Source organism: Bos grunniens, chromosome 25, assembly GCF_055505025.1.
Source record: "Bos grunniens cultivar Pamir isolate PY7600 chromosome 25, Bosgru_T2T1.0, whole genome shotgun sequence".
Taxonomy (NCBI): Eukaryota; Metazoa; Chordata; class Mammalia; order Artiodactyla; family Bovidae; genus Bos; species Bos grunniens.
In genome coordinates this window covers 9,094,348-9,117,022 of record NC_141189.1, presented here as the reverse complement: position 1 = coordinate 9,117,022, position 22,675 = coordinate 9,094,348, and the positions used below count along the sequence as shown (strand labels likewise).

Here is a 22,675-nt window from a genome sequence, read left to right as displayed (position 1 = left end):
TTTTGTAACTTGCTTTTTTCATTTACTGTATGAGTATCATTAAATTTTCTTCCAAAACAGTATTCTCAGGTTGTTAAGTACGTATGATAGTCACCAAGGGAGTTTATTAAAAATGCAGATTTCCAGACTTCACCACCACAAATTCTTCTGATTCAGTAGCTTTGGGATGAGGCCCAAGCATTTGCATTGTAATAGCACCCTGGATGATTCTATAACTGTCCTGGTTGAGAAACTCTTTGCCCCGTTGTCTGCATAGTGTCTATGTGGATATTTTAATTTGAAACATGAGTCCTTTATGGATATACCTTTATGTATTTTCCCTTCCTCCCCACCCCCTGCCTTTTGTAAGCAGTTGATGATGACTCTCCATTTATTTCTAAGTTCTTAATAAGAGGAACTGTGGGCAATGGATAGACGCATTTTTCAGACTTTGATACATGTTGACAAATTGAGATATATTAACCTTCTGTCTCTGAAAAAGGTGATAACCCTATTGTATAGGTGGAATTAGGAGTTCTCTGGAGAAAGTATAGATCTTTGTTCTCATTGGTAAATTGCTTTTGACCCCAGTAATGAGTTATTTTTCTTTGTTAATCTAGATCATCAGTAATGTGCCAGCAGACAGCTTGATTCGTACAGAACGCCCACCAAATAAGGAGATACTTCGATACTTTATACGGCACAATGCGTTACGGGCTGGTACTGGTGAAAATGCGCCTTGGGTGGTAGAAGATGAATTAGTGAAGAAATACTCCCTGCCTAGCAAATTCAGTGACTTTCTGCTTGATCCATACAAGGTAAGGCACCTTAATTTTGGACAGAAGGATAGGACACTGTTAAATGAATTTATTTTTTCTGATGGCTCCAATAGGATTAGATTTACAGTAGATTTTAAACTCTAATTTTAAATAATGAATTCAAAATTTTTTCACATGTATCTGTTTCATATAGGTGGTGATAATGGGGTTGGTAGGAGAGAGGTTGCATTGAATATCTCCTCTTCTAATGTGACTTATTTTTACTGTGATTGCATAATTAAAACAAAGAAACATTACATGCATGTGCTTTTTTGTCTCAGATCTTTCTTGGAATGAGGTATGGTGTTGAAAATATTTTGAAAATTGATTGCTAAAAATGAAAGCTGATATTTGTATTGTCAGATAAGGTCAAATATACTAACATCTTTGAAAAGAATTAGTAGAAAATCTAACATTCCCCTCTGTTTTTTTTTTCCCTTTATTTATCTCACTGGGTTTTCACAATATTCTGATGAAGTTATATGGTATATCTGTATTAATCTTACTTTCCAGATGGGAAAACTGAGACTAGTCTAATTAGAACCAGCAGAAAGTAAACGACAGAAGCTAAGACATTGGCCTTGGATTTCTTATTGCCTTTTCCATCTCAGGGTTTCTTCAGTAATATTTTTTAAATGTGGGTTTTGAGGGTATTTATTTCCTTTTGTTGATAAAAATTACTTATTTACATACTGATATTTCATCTTGATCTCTGGGCCAGAAAGTGATCAGGAGAGGGCTGCTGGTGCATTAAAACTAAGTCAGAATTCAGGATTTCTCTTTTTATATCTTCCTTACAATTATGAAAAACTAAGGATATCTTACAAGTGAGTCATGAACTAAATTATGTCAATCATCTTATGTTGATATCGCTAGCAAAAGTATATTGAGAAATATATATATTTTTTCAAACCTTGGAAAAGACCTCCAACCATGGTTTAGCATTACCATGTTTTCTTATTCTAGGCCAGCATGATCAAGCAAAGATAAAGAATTCTATATAAAATCATCTGTAAATGAGTTTTAAGACTCTTGAATCTTTTAAGTCCTTAAATATTTTCCTTTTAAAATTTTACAGTTGTATTTTATGTATTTTAGCTTAGTGATTCAAATAATATGAATAACATAAAAGGTCTCTGGGTTTTATTAGAACAAAAAAACTGATCCACACTTATTGTAGGAGCCAGAGACTTAGAATTCCAGGAATTTATCTGTTGAAAAGCAATTTCTGAAGAAACTGGCTATTCTGAAATTTTCTAATGAGGGCTTAAAATATTAACTTAATGAAATTTGGCTGTAATTCAGATGGAGACTAGGGAGTACAAGCTTGTTTAGACAACTGCCGTAAGAAGACAGTGATTCTACTTAGAGAAATGGGGAGTCATGTAAGATAACCAGTCTACAAATTAAGAGCGTATACTTATCTTATTATGTATTTTGCATCTCTAAAGAGTAATTTCTTATTCCCCAATATTATTTGATATTTCACTGATCCTTCTTTTTTGAGTTTATGTATGTTTCTTTTTCCTTTTTATAAAATCAGCTGTCTTAAAAAACTTTTTGGCATCACAGCCAAGACAGAATATACTTAAGGCACAGATAAGTAGACCATGAAAGAGTACTTTGGATTCTTTCCTGATACAAAGGAAATTTAAAATAATTCATGGAGAATTAAAGTTGATCACTTGTGATCTGCCTGTCCCCAAAGGCAATGGGTTTGTGCTTGCTTCAGTAACACATTAAAATCAGAACCAAAAGCAATAGGTTAAAAATTTTTTTGTCTTTGGTTTAGTAGAATTTAGTGTTTTGGGAGGCTGCTGAATACAACTACTGTAGAGAGAGATGAGGTCTGGAGAGAGGAAGCAAGTTGTGAGTAATAGTGTTAGGAAAGGACTGGCGGGGAGAGCTTAAGTGGGAGAGAGAAAAATTATTTAGAAAAGTAGAATTTTTTAGTGTTATCTGAGCAGAGCCTGATATGGTGATAGGCATGTGTTTGTGGTCTTGTAAACCTTAGAACTGTACAAAAAAGGTCTTCATGACCAAGATAATCACGATGGTGTGATCACTCACCTAGAGCCAGACATCCTGGAATGTGCAGTCAAGTGGGCCTTAGAAAGCATCACTACGAACAAAGCTAGTGGAGGTGATGGAATTCCAGTTGAGCTATTTCAAATCCTGAAAGATGAAGCTGTGAAAGTGCTGCACTCAATATGCCAGCAAATTTGGAACACTCAGCAGTGGCCACAGGACTGCAAAAGGTCAGTTTTCATTCCAATCCCAAAGAAAGGCAATGCCAAAGAATGCTCAAACTACCGCACAATTGCACTCATCTCGCACGCTAGTAAAGTAATGCTCAAAATTCTCCAAGCCAGGCTTTAGCAATATGTGAACCGTGAACTTCCTGATGTTCAAGCTGGTTTTAGAAAAGGCAGAAGAACCAGAGATCAAATTGCCAACATCCGCTGGATCATGGAAAAAGCAAGAGAGTTCCAGAAAAACATCTATTTCTGCTTTGTTGACTATGCCAAAGCCTTTGACTGTGTGGATCACAATAAACTGTGGAAAATTCTGAAAGAGATGGGAATATCAGACCACCTGACTTGCCTCTTGAGAAGTTTGTATGCAGGTCAGGAAACAACAGTTAGAACTGGACGTGGAACAACAGACTGGTTTCAAATAGGAAAAGGAGTACGTCAAGGCTGTATATTGTTACCCTGCTTGTTTAACTTCTATGCAAAGTACATCATGAGAAACGCTGGGCTGGAAGAAGCACAAGCTGGAATCAAGATTGCCGGGAGAAATGTCAATAACCTCAGATATGCAGATGACACCACCCTTATAGCAGAAAGTGAAGAGGAACTAAAAAGCCTCTTGATGAAAGTGAAAGAGGAGAGTGAAAAAGTTGGCTTAAAGCTCAACATTCAGAAAATGAAGATCATGGCATCCAGCCCCATCACTTCATGGGAAATAGATGGGGAAACAGTGGAAACAGTGTCAGACTTTATTTTTTTGGGCTCCAAAATCACTGCAAATGGTGACTGCAGCCATGAAATTAAAAGACACTTACTCCTTGGAAGGAAAGTTATGACCAACCTAGATAGCATATTGAAAAGCAGAGACATTACTTTGCCAACAAAGGTCCGTCTAGTCAAGGCTATGGTTTTTCCAGTGGTCATGTATGGATGTGAGAGTTGGACTGTGAAGAAAGCTGAGCGCTAAAGAATTGATGCTTTTGAACTGTGGTGTTGGAGAAGACTCTTGAGAGTCCCTTGGACTGCAAGGAGATCCAACCAGTCCATTCTGAAGGAGATCAGCCCTGGGTGTTCTTTGGAAGGAATGATGCTGAAGCTGAAACTCCAGTACTTTGGCCACCTCATGCGAAGAGTTGACTCATTGGAAAAGACTCTGATGCTGGGAGGGATTGGGGGCAGGAGGAGAAGGGAGACAGAGGATGAGATGGCTGGATGGCATCACCAATTCGATGGACGTGTGTATGAGTGAATTCCGGGAGTTGGTGATGGACAGGGAAGCCTGGTTTAATATGATTCTTAATACATTTACAAAGTATTTTATTTTGAAATAATTTCATGCGGAAAAAGTGACATATACTACAAAGAATTTCTGTGTATTCCTCAAGTAGATTCCTTGAATGTTAATATTTACCACATTTTTTTTTTTGTCTTCACACACATTTTTTTCTGAGCCGTTTGTAGTAGGTTATAAGATAGGACGCCATTTTGCAAAATACTTGGATATGTGTTTCCTTAAAGACAAGTATATTTTCTATTAATAACTATAGTACAATTACCAAAATCAAGAAATTAGCATCAAAGCAATACTGTTATCTGATCTAGAGTTTTTTCTTTTAAATGGCCATAATCTCAAGATTTTATCATCTTCATAATAAAACAAAATAAGAAGCTTAGAACTGAATCACTTTGGATCTTTCTCTTCTTACGTCCTCCCAGCTCAACATGCATGTATCTTAATAGCCAGCATTCTCTTAGATCTGCAGTTGGGCTCAGTGCATTCAAGCCTCTGCAAAATCTTCTTTACGGTTTTAGCCTTTCTCTGGAAAACCGACTTAGTCTGTCCACCATAGCCACTCTGCTTCCTGTTGTAACTCTTCTTTCCCTGGAGAATAGAGAGACTCCTTGCGCTTCTTGGACTGTGTCTCTTTGTGGGCTGGTGCTTCTGGCACTGACCACAGAAAGTCCAACTGGTTTTAGGAATGGTCACCATGTCTGCGAGAGTGCTGTCAGTGTGGGAAGAAGTGAGCCACAGCTTTAACTCCGATTTTGCTAACTGTCTCTGTAGTCTTCCCTAATCTCAGTTCCTTTGTCTTTTAAAAACCTTGACATTTTAAAGAATTCAAGTCAATTATTTTGCATAATGCTCCTCAGTTTGAGTTTATATCCTCATGCTTAGAAATACCACAGAACTGTTGTTGTATTCTTCTCAGTGAATCATATCAGAAGGCATGTGGTGTAATTTTGTCTCATTACTAGTGAAACTTAATTATTGTACGTTTTAGAAGATATTTCTTATCTCTAATAACTGAAATTTCAAGTGTTTATAGTCCTAAAATTTTTCTTTGAATAAATTTTGGTGTATAAAGTTTGGTTATGAATTAGAGACTAGAGCTGAAGTACTTTAAAAAAATAAAGTGATTTTCAGAGCACTTAAAACTATTTTATAGTAACACATTTCACACATTTGCCAGTAAAAGCATCTGGAAATCAAGAGGAACCCACTCTGTGAATGTTATCTTGAAGCTCCGAACAGGTTCCTTGGGCAAATGAGAAGAGTGAAATAAGAATCAGAATGTAGATTGCCAAAGTGTTCTAATTCAGGGTTCTTACTGCTAACTATTAAGTTAAATTTAGAATCTGAATGAGCTGCTATAAATATGTTTATTCATTTTTATCTTATTAGATTTCCTTATTTATGGTGGTGGTTTGTTCCAGGTGACAGGGAACAAGTGTGGAATTATAGACACAATTATGGAATTGTATAGCCTCTTATGTTCCTGAGACATAAATAATTTTTTCCTGTTTATCAGTTAAGAAGGGCCTTTGCCAGAAAAGCTATAATACTGCCAATCCAGGTGCCCATTCTTTTCTCCCTCTCTTTGCACTGTTCTAGTAGATTACTTTTGCTGAATGGGGGACAGGGTAGACCCTTAGCACATACGTGGTTTTATACTTTTTCAGATTCCCCCTGAGCCCAGCCATGCCGGCTCCCACTGGCTGTGGCTGCCCAGCATGCCCTATGCTGAGATGATCCAGTTACTGAAGGACTGCTCACGCGGGGAGCCGGCCTTTTGGGAGGGGGTTGGGTGAGTTAATTTCTTTCGTTTTTAAGAAGAAAAAAATAAAAAAATAAAAAAATATATATATATATACATATATACACACACACACACACACACACACACACGGTGTGGCTTGGCAAAGAAACACACCTTATAAATAAAAATGGGCTGCTGGACCATCTCATGGCTAAGCCATCCTCCCAGCTCTTTCTTGCATAATCATTTCTGCGGAATACAGCGCTTCTAAGTAGAAGAAATTTATGCTTGAGTGGCTTTTTGAATAAACATGTAAGCAGTAAATTAAAAAGTGGTCCAATTATCATAGATCCTATTAAAAGATATCTATTAAAAACAGTAAAAATGAAGTCTCATACTCATCTCCTTTTTAGTGATAAATTTTTGGAATGACTTTAGAGATAATCTATTATCCTGCACATTAGAAAAAGCATCAGTTTGTTATATCTATACTCTAAAGATTTTCCAAGTCTAGCTGAAGTAGGATATGTGCTTTTGGAAAGCACGTATTTATCTTTAATCCCTGCCAGGGTAATTTTGGGCCTTAGTCTGTGATTTGTAGGGTGGTCTCTGAAATATTGTTTTTTTTGAAGTTTTGTTGCTATTCCGCCCACAACTTACATGTTACCTTTGCTTATTGTTTTTAACATTTTGAAATAAGAGTTATGGGGAACTAGAAGTGGGAAATTCTTGCCTCTGGGGAAAATGTGCCCTGAGTCACAGATAGTGTATATATTCTATAAACTATGAAACCTTTTTATCAGCCCATACTGAGGATAATTGGGGAACAGAACATCTAGTTTTGGTCAAGGAATGAAAACACCCTGCTGGGGGATGGTAACCTGTAATTGCTTATAGTTCTTAAAGGGCAGATTGGCCTTTAAAGTTAGAGAATTTAGCCAGAAGGATTGCTTAAGTATAGCCCACTCGTTCATTACAGACTGTATCTCTACCTCTTCTGTGACTTAGGGTCTGTGAGTTTGTTTCTCTGATGATCGTAAATCCTTGATGTTTAAATCTTATTTGGCATTATAGTACAGCTTATTAAATTTTACTGTACCTGTTTTGTTTACTTCTAACAAGAGCATAAGTGTTCTGTATGATCACTGAGACTTGCTTCACCATAGCCGTTTCGCTGTTGGCTTTTCAAGGGTCCTGATTTCATACTTGATGGTCTCCAGTGGTTCCTTGCCTGTGGTCTCATCTCCCCCGAGTCTGTCTGCTCCCCTGCCTCCAGCCTGCTTCTTTACAAGTTAGTCTGTTAAAGGCAGAAACTTGAAGTTACACTCTTCTGTGTCTCAGTGCCTTCTGTGTGCTTAACTGCTTTTGGTAATAGAAATCAAGGATTCTAGGGGTTATCTAGTCTTTCTCCTAATCACTTAAAACAGTAAAATTTTTTTGAATTGATGGTACTTTTTCATTGCTTGGTTATTATTTCATGTAGTTTATTTTAACTGCCAGGCTTTTCTCTTTGTAATTATATCCTTTCAGAGCATCAAAATCAACAGTGTTTTTGTTTTAATAAACACTTAAGTAGAAACAGTGGTATCATGACAGGTTGACTGGGTTCTAACCTGTTAAGTCATTCTGTACGATTGGAATAAGTTGGAGATCTAAAGTAGGTCCACACACTGTCCTTGTGTCTTTTATTCTAGTTACGTTTAAGCTCAACATATGCAGGCTAGGACCAACTAGATACGATAGAGCAAGGGAACTGTAGATTTATGCAGGGTTGATTGGAATGGCTGACTGGAATTTAATCTAGGTAAAGGATGAAGAAGTGAGATTGGTAAAAATGTTATAGAATTAATGGATTAATGAATTAATGGTTCTGCTGGGATTGAAGGATTGTGGCGTTGGGTGCTAAAGGGAGTGAATTTGAAAGATGTGAGAGGATAATCAAGGAGAGAATTGTATGAGGTTGAAAATTTATCAGACTTGTAGTTAATAATGTATTCATGGGAGTGGGTTCTTGAGGTGTGGGGAGCCCGAAAGCCAGGGATCGGGAGGGATTCCTATTTATGAACAGTGTTTTGTTGTTAATATACTTACTGATACTCTTAATAAGGAAATATGCTTCTGAATTTAAACAAAAATACTTAAATGGTATACTTTCTCTCATCCTAAGCACAGAATACCACCAGTTGTAACAGAAGTTTAAAGGATAAAAATCCAAATCTGTCTCGAGCAGTAAATATTAAAATTTCTCAGATGTTGCCATTATCCAGATCAGATGTCCTTAATCTAGGTCCCATGGACTCTGAAATTGTGTACATAATTTTTCTATGTTTCCAGGGAAAGAGTTCACAGATTTCTTTAAAGTATTGAAAGGCTCAAAATCTATATGTAAGAAAGTAGTCTCATACCAGAAATGCCTAATATTATAGGTTTTTTTTTTTGGCCATGCGGCATGGCATGTGGGATCTTAGTTCCCTGACCAGGGATCCAACCTGTGTCCCTGCCGTGGAAGCATGGAGTCTTAACCACTGGACCTCCAGGGACATCCTGGAGTATAGATTCTTAAGTCTCGGTGTGGAGAATTTTGTGTGGAGAAGGCTAAATAAAATATTAGCTAACATTGATGGCTTTGTTTTCTCAGGGATGGAGTGTCCATTAAGAGAATGAATGTGTAGCTTTACCTGAGTGGATGGGAAGAGGGCCTTTAGGATGCTTAAATAGTATTTCTTTAAATTAGGTTTTAAAATTAATTTTGCTTCTGTTCTTAAATTCTAGTATATGACTCTCAACCCATCTACTAAGAGGAAGAATACTGGATCTCCAGACAGGAAGCCCTCAAAGAAATCCAAGACAGACAACTCTTCTCTCAGTTCACCACTAAATCCTAAGTTATGGTGTCACGTACACCTGAAGAAATCCTTGAACGGCTCGCCACTCAAAGTGAAGAACTCAAAGAATTCCAAATCTCCAGAGGAGCATCTGGAGGAAGTGATGAAGATGATGTCGCCCAACAAGCTACATGCTAACTTTCACATTCCTAAGAAAGGCCCACCTGGCAAGAAGTCTGGGAAGCATAGTGACAAACCTTTGAAAGCCAAGGGCAGAGGCAAAGGCATCTTGAACGGACAGAAATCCACAGGGAATTCGAAATCTCCCAAGAAGGGCCTGAAGACCCCTAAAACCAAAATGAAGCAGATGACTTTGTTGGACATGGCCAAAGGCACTCAGAAGGTGACTCGAGCCCCGCGGAATTCCGGGGGCACCCCCAGGTCCTCTAGCAAGCCTCATAAACACCTGCCTCCCGCCGCCCTGCACCTCATTGCGTACTACAAAGAAAACAAAGACAGGGAGGACAAGAAGAGTGCTCTGTCGTGCGTGATCTCCAAGACAGCTCGTCTCCTCTCCAGCGAAGACAGAGCGCGTCTCCCGGAAGAACTGCGGAGTATTGTTCAAAAACGCTTCGAGCTTCTAGAGCACAAAAAGAGGTGGGCTTCTATGTCTGAAGAGCAGCGCAAAGAATATCTGAAAAAGAAACGAGAGGAGCTGAAAGAGAAGTTGAAGGAGAAAGCCAAGGAGCGGAGGGAGAAAGAAATGCTCGAGAGACTAGAGAAACAGAAGCGGTACGAGGACCAAGAGTTAACTGGCAAAACCCTTCCAACATTTAAATTGGTAGATACCCCCGAGGGGCTGCCCAACACACTCTTTGGAGACGTGGCCATGGTGGTGGAGTTCTTGAGCTGTTACTCCGGGTTACTCCTACCAGATGCCCAGTATCCCATCACTGCCGTGTCCCTCATGGAAGCCTTGAGCGCAGAGAAGGGTGGCTTTTTATACTTGAATAGAGTGTTGGTCATCCTCCTGCAGACCTTGTTACAAGACGAAATAGCAGAAGACTATGGTGAGTTGGGAATGAAGCTGTCGGAAATCCCTCTGACCCTGCATTCTGTGTCAGAGCTGGTTCGGCTCTGCTTGCGCAAATCTGACGTTCAGGAAGAGAGCGAGGGCTCAGATGCGGACGACAATAAAGACTCTGCGTCATTCGAGGACAATGAGGTCCAAGATGAGTTCCTAGAAAAGCTGGAGACCTCTGAATTTTTTGAACTCACATCAGAAGAGAAACTGCAGATCTTGACAGCCCTCTGCCACCGGATTCTCATGACGTATTCCGTGCAGGACCACATGGAGACCAGGCAGCAGATGTCTGCAGAGCTATGGAAGGAGAGGCTCGCTGTGCTGAAGGAAGAGAATGATAAGAAGAGAGCAGAGAAGCAGAAGCGGAAAGAAATGGAAGCCCGGAACAAAGAAAATGGAAAAGAGGAGAATGGGCTGGGCAAGGCTGACAGGAAAAAAGAAGTCGTCAAGTTTGAGCCCCAAGTAGATACGGAAGCTGAAGACATGATCAGTGCTGTGAAGAGCAGACGACTGCTTGCCATTCAGGCTAAGAAGGAGCGGGAGATTCAGGAGAGAGAAATGAAAGGTAAAATCTTGTGGAAAGACGGAAGTCACTAAGATGTCATGGTAGTGTCTTCATGTGTCACAACTGTTCAGTTATTTTTGTGTGTGATAACCCAGATCCTCCTCCGTGAGTAAGAGTCTTGCTGGAGTGTTCAACCAGGCATTCTGGTTGACAGGCACAGCTTGACTTGGATTGGTGTGATGGTGGCATCTTTTCCGGCTCTAGTGAAGGACCAGATCCACAAGGAGACGTGCTGGAAACAACGTACGACTTGGGAATGGGCCATCCTGGGTTTACACCCCACCTCTGACTTAGCTATATGGTTCTTTGAGCAAGTTGCTTATCCTCATATGCTCAAGATTGCTCTAACAATTGAATGACAAGGTATTTGAAGCCCTCAGTTTGGTCGGCACCTCAGATATTAATCTTTCCTTTATTAAGATGTAAGGAAATAAAACCCGGGGGCTTCCTAGCACCGTTAAGTCTGAACTTAAAAAAAAAACAGCTTTATTAAAAAATAATTCACACACTATACATCTCATCCATGTTTATTGTACAGTTCATTGTTTTAATATATTCACAGATATGTGTAGTCTTTATCACAATCAATTTTAGAAGACTTTCATCACCTCAAAAAAATACCTCATGCCCTTTAGTTCCCGTGATCCCATCCCGCCCAGTCCTAAGCAGTCCGCTCGCATGGCTGTGTCTCTGTATTTGCCTGCTCTGTTACATCATACCAGTGGAGTTGATATGTGGTCTCTTGTGACTGGCTTCTTTCACTTAACTGTGGTTTCAAGGTTCAGGTTGTAGCGTGTTTCAACGCTTAATTCCTTTTTATGGTTAAATATTGTTCCACTATTCGGATATGCCACATTTTGTTTCTCCGTTTATCAGTTGATGGACATTTGTTTCGTTTTACTCTTCTGGCTATAGGCATTGCTGTACAAGTTTTTGTGGGAACATATGTTTTCATTTTTCATGGGTGTATATACCTAGGGCCCACAGCAGTGAAAGTGCCAAGTCCTAACTGCTGCACCTCCTAGGAATTTCCCTGTATTGGTTTTAAATAGATGAAATTTGTCTTAATTTTTTAAAGTAACATCTCTAGACTGATGCATTTTCCAGTTTCTTGCTACATTGTAGGTGTTACAGTCAGTAGAGCAGTAAGGTTTCTGGCATTGTAAATAGCAATACCTTATTTATAGTATCAAAGTTTGTGACAGTTGTGGAAAAACTTAAAAGGCAAAATTCCTGGGCTGCTTTCTTTGTTGAGGGAGATTTCTATCTAGATAGAATAAACTTAGGAATGACCACAAGTAAATGGATTAAAAATTTTTTTCATCTTTGACAGTGTTAACTTGATGAATAACTTGATAAATTGTAATAAGTAGGCAGTAATTGCTATTATCTGCCAATGCTTCCCTGCTCTTGCTTTCTCAGTTCTTTTTTTCTAAATTCCTCAGCACTGATACACTGTGCTGTTTTGTGTTTTGAAATAACTATTCTGGTCTTATTCATCCTGATCATTTTGAGGATCCTGTGGCTAGTCTTGTCAGAAAATGTTTCAATTAATTCCACTTGAGGACTGTTTTAAGGTTACATTTAAAGTTGTCAATAAAGTAAAATGAATTTATTATAAAATTAATAAGACATTAAGTTTTGGAGAAAACAGATTTTGCACTGAGTTGATGGCTGAGACGTCACCAAAATTCAAAGACCATAGAAGGACCAGATAGAAATTGCTGCCTTACATGTTATTTCTTAACAACAGGTCAGAATAAAGAGAAGGAAATGAAGGTTTGATGAATATCTGCTTTATACCAGGCACTTTTCACTCCTTGTTTAAATTTGTAAGATTCGCTAGAAAAAAAATTTAATCATTGCTTCTTTTTACCTTCAACAGTGAAACTAGAGCGCGAAGCTGAAGAAGAACGAATACGAAAGCACAAAGCAGCTGCCGAGAAGGCGTTCCAGGAAGGGATCGCCAAGGCAAAGCTAGTCATGCGGAGGACTCCAATTGGCACAGATCGAAACCATAACAGGTAAGTTATTAGATTCAATTTTTATCATCTCTTAGGGCTGTTATAGTGTTGCTAGTTAGTATTGAGATTAGACAGGCTTCCCCTTTTGTGGATGTTGGACACAGATTTGCTCATCGCTCATTTATTTGTATATTACTGGGCCAACTGCTAGGGTTATGAATCTAGATAAGACATGACCTTATCCTTGAAGACTCAACAGATAGGAAGCTTAAATTGTGGTAGGAGAAATGTAATCCTAATAATCCTTTAAAAATAGTAAGATATTTTAACTGCGTACATTGTGTGGAACCTAAAGCAGAGAAATATTAGTAGTTATAAAAATTATAGATAGGAAGTGAATCTCAAATTCCTCAAATTTTCGTATGCTGTGCTTTAGAGTTTGTATCTGCTCAGTGTTCAATGACATTCTGTAATCATCTTGTTCAACAAGGAAGTTATCCTGTGCTCACGGTGTTTTATTATTATATTAACATTTGGTTGTGATTTATAGATACTGGCTCTTCTCAGATGAAGTTCCAGGTTTGTTCATTGAGAAAGGCTGGGTCCATGACAGCATTGACTACCGATTCAGCCATCACCGGAAAGACCACGCAGACTCTCCTGATGAGGACTACTGTCCCCGGAGTATGTATATCTATTAGTTATTTATCCTGCTCAAGACCGTCTTTCCTTTGTCACTTTTTTTCACTTGGTAAATTTCTTTTATCATCTTCTTAGGTAGAATTATTTGAGTGAGGTGGGAAGATGTGAAATGCCTAGAAAAAGGAAGAAAACTTGATTACCAGCTTTGTAAAACTTGAGTATTAGGATATTTGGGTATTATATTTATACAAGTAGTTTTCAAACTGTGTTCCTTGGGAGTCTCTTTGTAGGTACTTCAAAGGCTGGAATTAAGGTAATTCTTTTTTTTTACCTAAGAAATAAATTAAAAGAAAAAATTTTTTAAATTTAAAAATACCAGATGGTTAGATCAGATTTTCTCAGCGTCACTGTTGCTAACGTTTGGGGCCAGATAATTCTTGGTAGCAGGAGGTTGTCTTATGCGTTGTAGGTTGTTTAGCCGCATCCCTGACTTCTGCCCATGGGATGCTGTTAGTGACAACCACATGCCACAAGATACTGCCAGATGTCCCCTAAGAGGCAGCCTGGCTTTCTGTTGAGAACCATTGCATTAGATGATCCATAAGCTTCTTTCCAGTTGTACTTTATAATAACCTAATGAAAATTGCTCCTTAAAAAGTGTTTTCTTTCATTTTAGAGAAACTCATAATCCAGATTTTAAACTCACAAAATTGTTAAATAATGAAATTAATGTATATCCCTAAACTTCGAATTCAAGGCATTTTTCATGTTGAATTACGTTGTGTGTCCAAATGTGGCTCTTAGTAGAAAAATCTAGTTTGGGCAGACTTTGTAAATATCCAGGTGAGAGCAGCAACTGTGAAGTGAGAATCTTCAGACTTGAGAGTGATTCCAGGGGGATGAAGGACTGTGGTTTTATTATGTGTCTCAGAAAATTAATGGCTATTTTTAGAAATTCAGTCCCACAGTTACAGTTTCTCCCGAGAGGAGGTTGTCATCCATATTTCTTCACTTCTAGAGCATCCTGGTGGATGTTGTTCCTTCCTGTTGTCTAGTTCCAGCATGGCAGGGTTTCTTCAGAACTCCCTGATAGAAAAGACACAACAAGGTTACGTGTTAATGTTGCAGGGAAGATGTGCAGGTTAAAGTGGGAGAAGGGGAGCAGTGGGGAGAACCAATTGTAGGAGAACCAATTGTAGGATTAGGTAAAGCCTCAAGTACTGGCTTTAGGTCTGTCTAGTAATGTCATATATTCGGGTACAGAAGCTGGATTACAAAAAAGTTCATCCTGTTTGACATTTGCAGCCACTTCCAGGGCTAAACTAGTAGTAGTTGATATATTTCAATTGTGTCTACTTCACCACAGATACCTTTGTGCCGAACAGTGTCATGTACCAGGAGCAGATTATGTATGTGCTCTGAGATATTTAGTCGTCTCTCTCCCTTCTAACTTGTGATACTCTTAAACCTTGACCTGTACAACTGTTCAGCTGTCTAGAGAGCAACTATCTCAGATACTGTGCTGTCTGTAAGATGTTTAAGAGAAATTAACATCTGTTGTACATGTGGATATATTCAATAGGCAGTGTCTGTGTACTGCTTAGATTTAAAACTAGGAGTGGAGTTACTTGCTGTGTTCAGCCTAACGTGTACATTTTTTTTAGGTAAGAAAGCAAACCTAGGCAAAAATGTAAGCACGAACATGCACCATGGCCCAGCAGCAGAGATTGCCGTCGAGACCACTGTACCCAAACAAGGACAGAATCTATGGTAATGTGAGCATTCATCTGGCTGCTCTTTCTTCTTCGTTTTCAGTGTTAAGGAAATATTTGATACAGTGACACCAGTGAGTTAGTTATTCACTATTGAGAGTGTTTTGTGTGACTCTGATTTCTTGGATATGTAAGCTCATTGCTTTAAAAGCAGACTTGATTTTTTTTTTTTATAAGAATATATTTGTTTGCTTTAAGGTTTAGAATTTATTTTTCTGTTGTAATGTAACTATATTATAGGACAGATCTTATATAGCATTGAAAATGCCTTTTAGTCTGCTTGGGAATAGAGCAGGATTTTCATCTCTATTAAAGAGTAAATAATTATAAATACAGCCATTAATCTTCCTGTGTGCCTGTTCTGCTTTAAGCTGGGAACTAGGTTTTGGAGAGGGTCCCTTCTACTTTGTGATCGCATCAGCTGCTTTGGTTGTGCTCACCTTTGGTTTTGGATATAAGTTTACTCTTTAAAGGGGTAGGGACAAGAGTGAACTTCGTGAATTTGTACACTTGTCTCATTACATTTTAGCAGAAACATTGGCTCCAGTGTCCTGGGATAAAGTTAACATTAGGTCTTATGGCAACAGTAAATTTTTCTACTTCTGAGCAAGGTTGGAATTCTGCTTTCCCACTCCCACCACCATAGTGTTTGATTCCACCCTCCCCCCCCCCCACACACACACAGAGTTAACAAGCTTTTTTTTTTGCCCCTGCAGGTTTTTATGTGATAGTCAGAAGGAACTGGATGAGTTGCTAAATTGCCTTCACCCTCAGGGAATAAGAGAAAGTCAGCTTAAAGAAAGACTAGAGAAGAGGTAAGGGTTTTCATCTTGCTCTTCACATCTTCTTTTCTGCATTAGATATTATACATACTTTGGTGGGGGGGTCGTTGTTTAGCCATAAAAGCTTAAGTAAAATTTTAAAAGCCTGTAACCCTCTTATGTTGTTTGGTATTTTCTTGACACCTCATAATTATTTGGAAAATTAGGCTATTAAAGCATGTGGATACAGGGTAGCAAGGTTTTTCACTAACGTGCCACATACCAGGCCGAGAGCTTCACTGGAGTTAGGTAGCCTTGTAAACACTGTTCCGCATCAGTCGGTATTCAGAAGTATTCTGCCAGTATCCAAAATAGCCATAAAATGAAAACAACCTCAATTTTATCAACTGATGGATGAATAAACAAAATGTGGTGTATGCATAAATTCAACCATTAAAAGGAGCAAAGTGCTGAAATATGCTGCCACATAGATGAACATCATGCTTAGTCACAGAAGCCAGACATAAAAGGGCATGTAGTGTGTGATTTCACTTATGTGAGACATGCACAGTAGGCAAATTATAGTCAGAAAATAGATTAGTAGTTGCCAGGGGATGACGGGTGGGGGGAATTGAGTGTACAAATGAACATTCTCTCTGGAGGAGCACAGCTTCAAACCAGGCCTCAAAGAATTTCCACAGATACAATTCTAAGAAACTCATGGTAAAAAAAAAAAAAGTTTAAAAAAATCCACACAAATAAGGTATCATGAATGAGAGGTAAAGAAACACACAAGATACTGGAATTACCATGTGCAGAATACAATCAGTGTGTTTCTAAAGAGTCAAGAAAAATAAATTTGAGATTTGTGTAAGAAACAGATTGTTAAAAAGCAGAGCTAAAAAGATCTAAATCAGTCTTGTAGAAATAAAACATGTCATTCAAGTCATTGGAATCTGTAGATCATTTTTTAAGTTCCTTTATTCCTCCTCCCCTTTCTCTCAACTTTTCTAGGTACCAGGACATTATTCATTCTATTCATCTGGCCCGGAAGCCAAATTTAGGTCTAAAATCCTGTGATGGCAACCAGGAGCTTTTAAACTTTCTTCGGAGTGATCTCATTGAAGTTGCAACAAGGTTACAGAAGGGAGGACTTGGTTATGTGGAAGAAACCTCAGAATTCGAAGCTCGGGTAAGACCATCAGGAAAATACCCTTGAAGTCTGTTAATTTGGAATTGTTCCCTGATACTCTTCTTGGCTTCCCTAGATGACCCTGGGGATCATATGTTTATTTTGAAAGACACATGTGGAATCCTAAGTTCTCTGTGTACATATAGTATTTTTTCCCTTTTCATCATTTGCTGGTTTCCAGAAAAATCTAATAGTTGGCTCAGAACCTTTGTTAAAAAAGAGCTTTTCTGTTAAGTTGAAAGAAGACTGGTCCTGAAGTCATAGTCATAACATTGTTTAACCTGTCCATTCCCACGTGATGCCTGTGCTTTAGGGTAGGAAACGTTTGTGTATCCCGCTTTTGTCCATTCTCTAACCTCATCACCTCAGTGGAGTAAATCTTGTGTTGGGCAACACTCATGCTGCTAAATAGGTAATTTCAGTGAAGGTATACTTACTGCTCAGAAGGACCCTAAAGTGTTACAGGTGACCCAGTTCAAGAGACACTGTGTCCCACATTAGATAAGTTTAGGTATCAAAGCTGGAGAAAAGATTGGAAAACACTGTCCATCAGTTATTACTATGGGGCTTCCCTGGTGGCTCAGATGGTAAAGAATCTGCCTGGAATGCAGGAGACCCAGGTTCCATCCCTGGATTGGGAAGATCTCCTGGAGAAGGAGAAGGGCATGGCTACCCACTCCAGTATTCTTGCCTGGAGAATTTCGTGGACAGAGGAGCCTGAGAGGCTAATTTTGTGTTAATTTTAAATAATGAAATCCACATAATTCCAAACATCAATATTGGTGAGTCTTTTCAAATTTTTAAATATGCATTATATGTGTTAATAGTTATATGATTTTTATGAGCAGTTGGGGATCCCCCCGCCCCCCCAGTTTTCCCTCCTTTATAGGAACTTTCCATTTCTTCTAGTCTTTGTATCACTTTGGTGTACATAATAAGCCATGGAGTTGATATGGTAAATCTTTTATTGTCAGGCTTCTGTTTTTTTCTTTGCTATTTGAATCAGCAAATCATAATATCATCTTATATATGTAACTTTTTTTTTCATTAGCTCTGTTATGAGTTCTTGGTACATTCCCTGGGAATAGGATTGAAACATATTTATTGTTCAAATTTGTTTTGGTTTTTAATAGGAATTATTCAACCAAAAGGATTCTGCCAGTTTCAAATATTGTAATTGCTTTTTTATTTAGCAAGTATTTATCAGTTGCCTACTTTGTGCCAAACCCAGACCCATACCTTGCTAGCATTGGATTATCATCATTCTTCTCTTTTCATACTGTTCATGGGGTTCTCAAGGCAAGAAGACTGGAGTGGTTTGCCAGTCCCTTCTCCAATGGACCAACTTTTGATTCTCTTCGTAGTTATAAAAGGGTACTTTTAAATCGGCATGTGTTGTGTGACTGAGAAGGTAGAGCATAATTTGGATCAAAGTGATCTAGCTTATATTTCTCCATTCATAAAATCAATGTGAGGCTTCGATGAGATCGTCATCTAAAACGTATTAATGGCTTAGAGTTTGTAAGCTAGTGGGTTGGTAAATTTTTACTTTCCTTCTGTTCTTCTTTGCCTTGAGACTCATTTGTACTTAGTAGGCACTCGGTTGCTGAGTGAATGAATGAGCTCAGTAACTTCCTTAAGTAGAGCAAGTTTCAGCATCTCATGGGTCCCTTCATCAGGGATATCCAAGTAGTCTGGCTACTTTCAAATGTATAAGCCTTCCATTTAACTGAGGCACCCAGTTAAATTAATGTTACGTGACCAGTTTCAGTTTAGGTTGATTTGAATTTAATTGAGGATAGTCTGCTTTCATCTTTCTCTTGGCCTTTCACTCAGTCTAGTCTTGAAATCGTTTTCTGTAGGTGATTTCACTAGAGAAACTGAAGGATTTTGGTGAATGTGTGATTGCCCTTCAAGCCAGTGTCATAAAGAAGTTTCTCCAAGGCTTCATGGCTCCCAAGCAGAAGAGAAGAAAACTCCAAAGCGAAGATTCAGCCAAGACTGAAGAGGTGGATGAAGAGAAAAAAATGGCAGAGGAAGCAAAGGTATTTTAGCTAATGAAGATGTCATTTTATGACTGTAGAAGTATGTAATCTGCTGTTAAAATTATCTAACCCTGTGCCTTGTAGCTGCATAAACACTGTTCCCTGAGCCAGTGTCTGATCTTTATCCCTTTCTCCAAATGTTGTTTTCAAACTGGTCTGTGGAGCACAGCCCTGCCTACAGTGCTGGATACTGTGTTAGACACCCCCAAACCCCCAACACACACACCTTTTACCTTTACCAAAGCAAATTCCATTTTTAAAAGGGGTTTGGGTGTGTGTTCAGTCATGTCTGACTCTTTGCGACCTCATTGCCTGCAGCCTTCCAGGCTCCTCTGTCCGTGGGATTTCCCAAGCAGTTTCCTCCTCCAGGGGACCTTCCTGACCCAGAGATCAAATTCATATCTTCTGTGTCTCCTGCATTGGCAAGTGGACTCTTTACCACCGAGCCATTTGGGAAGCCCTTTTTTGAAAGGTGGTGGTTTTTAATGTTTTTTTAATTGTAAAATATACATAATGAACAACTTTGCCATTTTTACGTGTAATCTGTGTCATTAAGTACGTTCACATTGTTCTGCAACTATTACCACCATCTGTCCCCAGAATTTTTTTTATCTTCCCAAACTGAAACTGCCCATTGCACACTAAGCTGCCCACTTCATCCTTCCCCAAGTCCCTGGCAGCTATCGTTTTCTTTTTGGATTTGAGTACTCTAGGTATCTCATGTAAGTGGAATCATACAACATTTGTCCTTTTGTGACTGGTTTAACTTCTTCAAAGTTAATCTGCGTTGTAGCATGTGCCAGAATTTCCTTCTTTTGTAAGACTGAGTAATATTTCATTGTATGTATAGACCGCATTGTGCTTATCGGTCCATCAACAAACACTTGAGTCACTGCCACCTTTTGACTATTGTGATTAATGCTGCTGTGGGCCTGTAGAGCTTGTCTGGAGGTTCTGTTCAGGGAACACAACTACTTGTGCACGCTGGGCAAAGAAAGACCCTCCTCTGTCAGGGAAGGTTGTCTTCTTTGACCAAGGAGAGAGGAGGGGAGGGAGAAGAGTGAAAACAGGGGAAAGTATTCCACTGCATAATGGCTGGGACTGGCTTGCCTCTGCTGGTCAGTTTGAATAGTCTGGGGGTTTTGGTGATGAGTAGAAGCCAGAAGTCCTTGCCCTCAAGACCTGTATGAGAGATGCTTAGAGTAGTGTGACGAATATGGAGGAAGACCAGTCCATGGCTCGCCTGTGAGGGATCCAAGGGCCACTTAACACTTGCCAGAGGAGAGAACCTGTTAGCTGGATTTTAAAGAACAAGTAGAAATTAATCAGGCTGTGGAGAGGGGTGGGCGCAGTGTTAGTCTGAGCTGGAGTTGCTGCTCATCACTGACCACTGGTCCCTGTTTCGTCCTCTGAGTTGACATGGAAGGAGTTTACTCTCTGAAGCTCCTCTGGGAGTTGTACACAGTTGTCATGTTGCCCCCAAGTTTCTTCCTAAGACCGAGAGTGATATATGATACAAGAAACATTTTAGGTGAGAGGTGAGCAGAGAACTAAGATTAGATAAAGTGAACTAAGTTAGATAAACTTTAAACTTAATTCATGACACAGACTCAGCTTTCACACACATGTCGTTGTCTTACAGGAATACAGCATTTAAACTATTAATTCATGACACAGACTCAGCTTTCACACACATGTCATTGTCTTACAGGAATGCAGCATCCAGGTAACCTCTAGGTGAAATAAGACATCAGACAGCTCATACTCTCCTTTGCTGAATCTCTTCTCATTAGGCATACTTTCAGCCTTGCTGAATGCTTCATGGGTTTCGTTTTTAACCCAGTTCTATTCAGAACAGTCTCCTCCTTGATGTGATCTTTCCTTGCCATTCCTTTACTCATATTATTTATTTTCTTCTCATTGGGAACTAGTAGCTATATAGCGTTCTCATTAAGTTCCTTTTTAGTATTCAACCTCATAGTGAAGTAACATCTTTTCAGTTTGTCATATGAGACGACTCTTAGCTTGGTTGGGGAGGAAAATATGAGCACTTTTTTAACCTTGGGGCCCAGACACACAGCACACAAATGGAAAACATGGAGGAGTTTCTTGGAAAATCAATTAGGGTGCCGACTAAGTAGTTCAACAGTGTTCTCCATTAAAATGGCATTATGCCCTGCAGTTCCCCACCGAAGGTCAGCCTTGCCACAGCTCTGAAATTTTCCACTGTCCTTTGCTTTGAAGGTTTCCACTTAGCACGGGCCAGGGTTTTTCAGCTGGCACTAGGCTGTTGCATTGAGCTAATGTCAGTTTCTAATCTGTGCTTCAGTTTCCTTATTTGTGAAAGTAGATTATCTCTTAAATCCCTTCATGTGGTAGTCAATTATTTCAGTTATTTAATGTTTATTTCATTTTCTGGCGTTCAGTGGGAAAGATGTTTTATAGTTGGGCGAAATCCTGGGTTCTGTTAGGCTCTCTGTTTACTTTGGATGCGTTTGTCTTGACAAGCTGGTTATCTGTTTTTCCATTATAAACATTCTTTTATGGAAGAATATGGTCTGATGCCTCATTATATTCTTGTCAAACTATGATGTTGTCTTTTTAGTGTTAGGTAAAGGGAATTAATAGTGGCTTGCCCATAAGCTGGCTTCCTCTTAATTTTGTTATATACACTTCTGCTGTTTCTAACTAGGGCCCAACTTGGCTTAAATATGTTGGAGAATTTGATTTTTTCATCAGAATAATGTGTCTGGCTTCCCAGCAATACTGCAAGACAGAGCATTGACATGATGGCGCTGTGTTGACTGTAAAACCTTTATCTAGCTGCTGTTGATCTGTTTTTAAGTCTTGGATAATGTGGTTTTTGTTTTTATTTAATGTTCTAGACTGGAATTTTGTGCAGTGGGAGGAGACTAAGATGTTCTTTAAAATGTTGAGTGCCAGTTGTTTTTGTTTTTGAAATTAGAGGCTGGTTGAAGACAAGGCCTTTGATGCCAGCAAAGGTCCGTCTAGGTCAAAGCTATGCACTTTCCAGTAGTCATGAATGGATGTGAGAGTTGGACTGTAAAGAAAACTGAGCGCCAAAGAATTGATGCTTTTAAACTGTGGTGTTGGAGAAGACTCTTGAGAGTCCCTTGGACTGCAAGGAGATCCAACCAGTCAGTCCTAAAGGAGATCAGTCCTGAATGTTCATTGGAAGGACTGATGCTGAAGCTGAAACTCCAATACTTTGGCCTCCTGAAGCAAAGAACTGAGTCATTGGAAAAAACCCTGATGCTAGGAAAGATTGAAGGCAGGAGGCAAAGGGGACAAGAGAGGATGAGATGGTTGGATGGCATCACTGACTCGTTGGACATGAGTTTGAGCAAGCTCCAGGAGTTGGTGATGGACATGGAAGCCTGGCATGCTGCAGTCCCTGGGGTCGCAAAGAGTCAGATATGACTGAGCGGCTGAACTGAACTAAACTCAAGACAAGGCTGGTCTGGATGAATAACACAGTGGATAAAACAGGACCTAATGTTTAAATGCCAGCAGCGCCGGATGGGGGATCAGGAGACCTGGCCCAGATTGCTGAGATCTTGGGCAAACTTTCTTTTCACGAAAAATAAACAATGAACATTCATACAGATGTGCACAAACATTCATAGCAGTCTTACTCAGAATAATCAAAAAGCGGAAGCAATCCAAGTGTTTGCCAGCTGATGAATGGATAAACAACATGGATGTATTACTCCGCAG

General features: G+C 39.2%; 1 protein-coding gene and 1 pseudogene across 3 annotated transcripts in view; one reads left to right on the top strand and one right to left on the bottom strand.

Annotated features, from left to right (window-relative positions):
* The window catches only part of BAZ1B (bromodomain adjacent to zinc finger domain 1B), a 56,305-nt gene that overhangs the window by 22,007 nt on the left and 11,623 nt on the right, over nt 1-22,675 (top strand). For both annotated transcript variants that reach the window (XM_086374524.1, XM_086374525.1), the window contains 8 exons: nt 600-797; nt 8,860-10,561; nt 12,447-12,585; nt 13,076-13,209; nt 14,832-14,937; nt 15,656-15,754; nt 16,715-16,892; nt 18,755-18,937. In XM_086374524.1, coding sequence (XP_086230650.1) covers nt 600-797; nt 8,860-10,561; nt 12,447-12,585; nt 13,076-13,209; nt 14,832-14,937; nt 15,656-15,754; nt 16,715-16,892; nt 18,755-18,937 — 2,739 coding nt within the window. The remainder of the gene's footprint in view (nt 1-599; nt 798-8,859; nt 10,562-12,446; nt 12,586-13,075; nt 13,210-14,831; nt 14,938-15,655; nt 15,755-16,714; nt 16,893-18,754; nt 18,938-22,675) is intronic.
* On the bottom strand, nt 4,350-5,039 carry LOC147344973 (large ribosomal subunit protein eL42-like; annotated as a pseudogene). The gene has a single exon (XR_015154423.1). The product of XR_015154423.1 is annotated as a large ribosomal subunit protein eL42-like (transcript).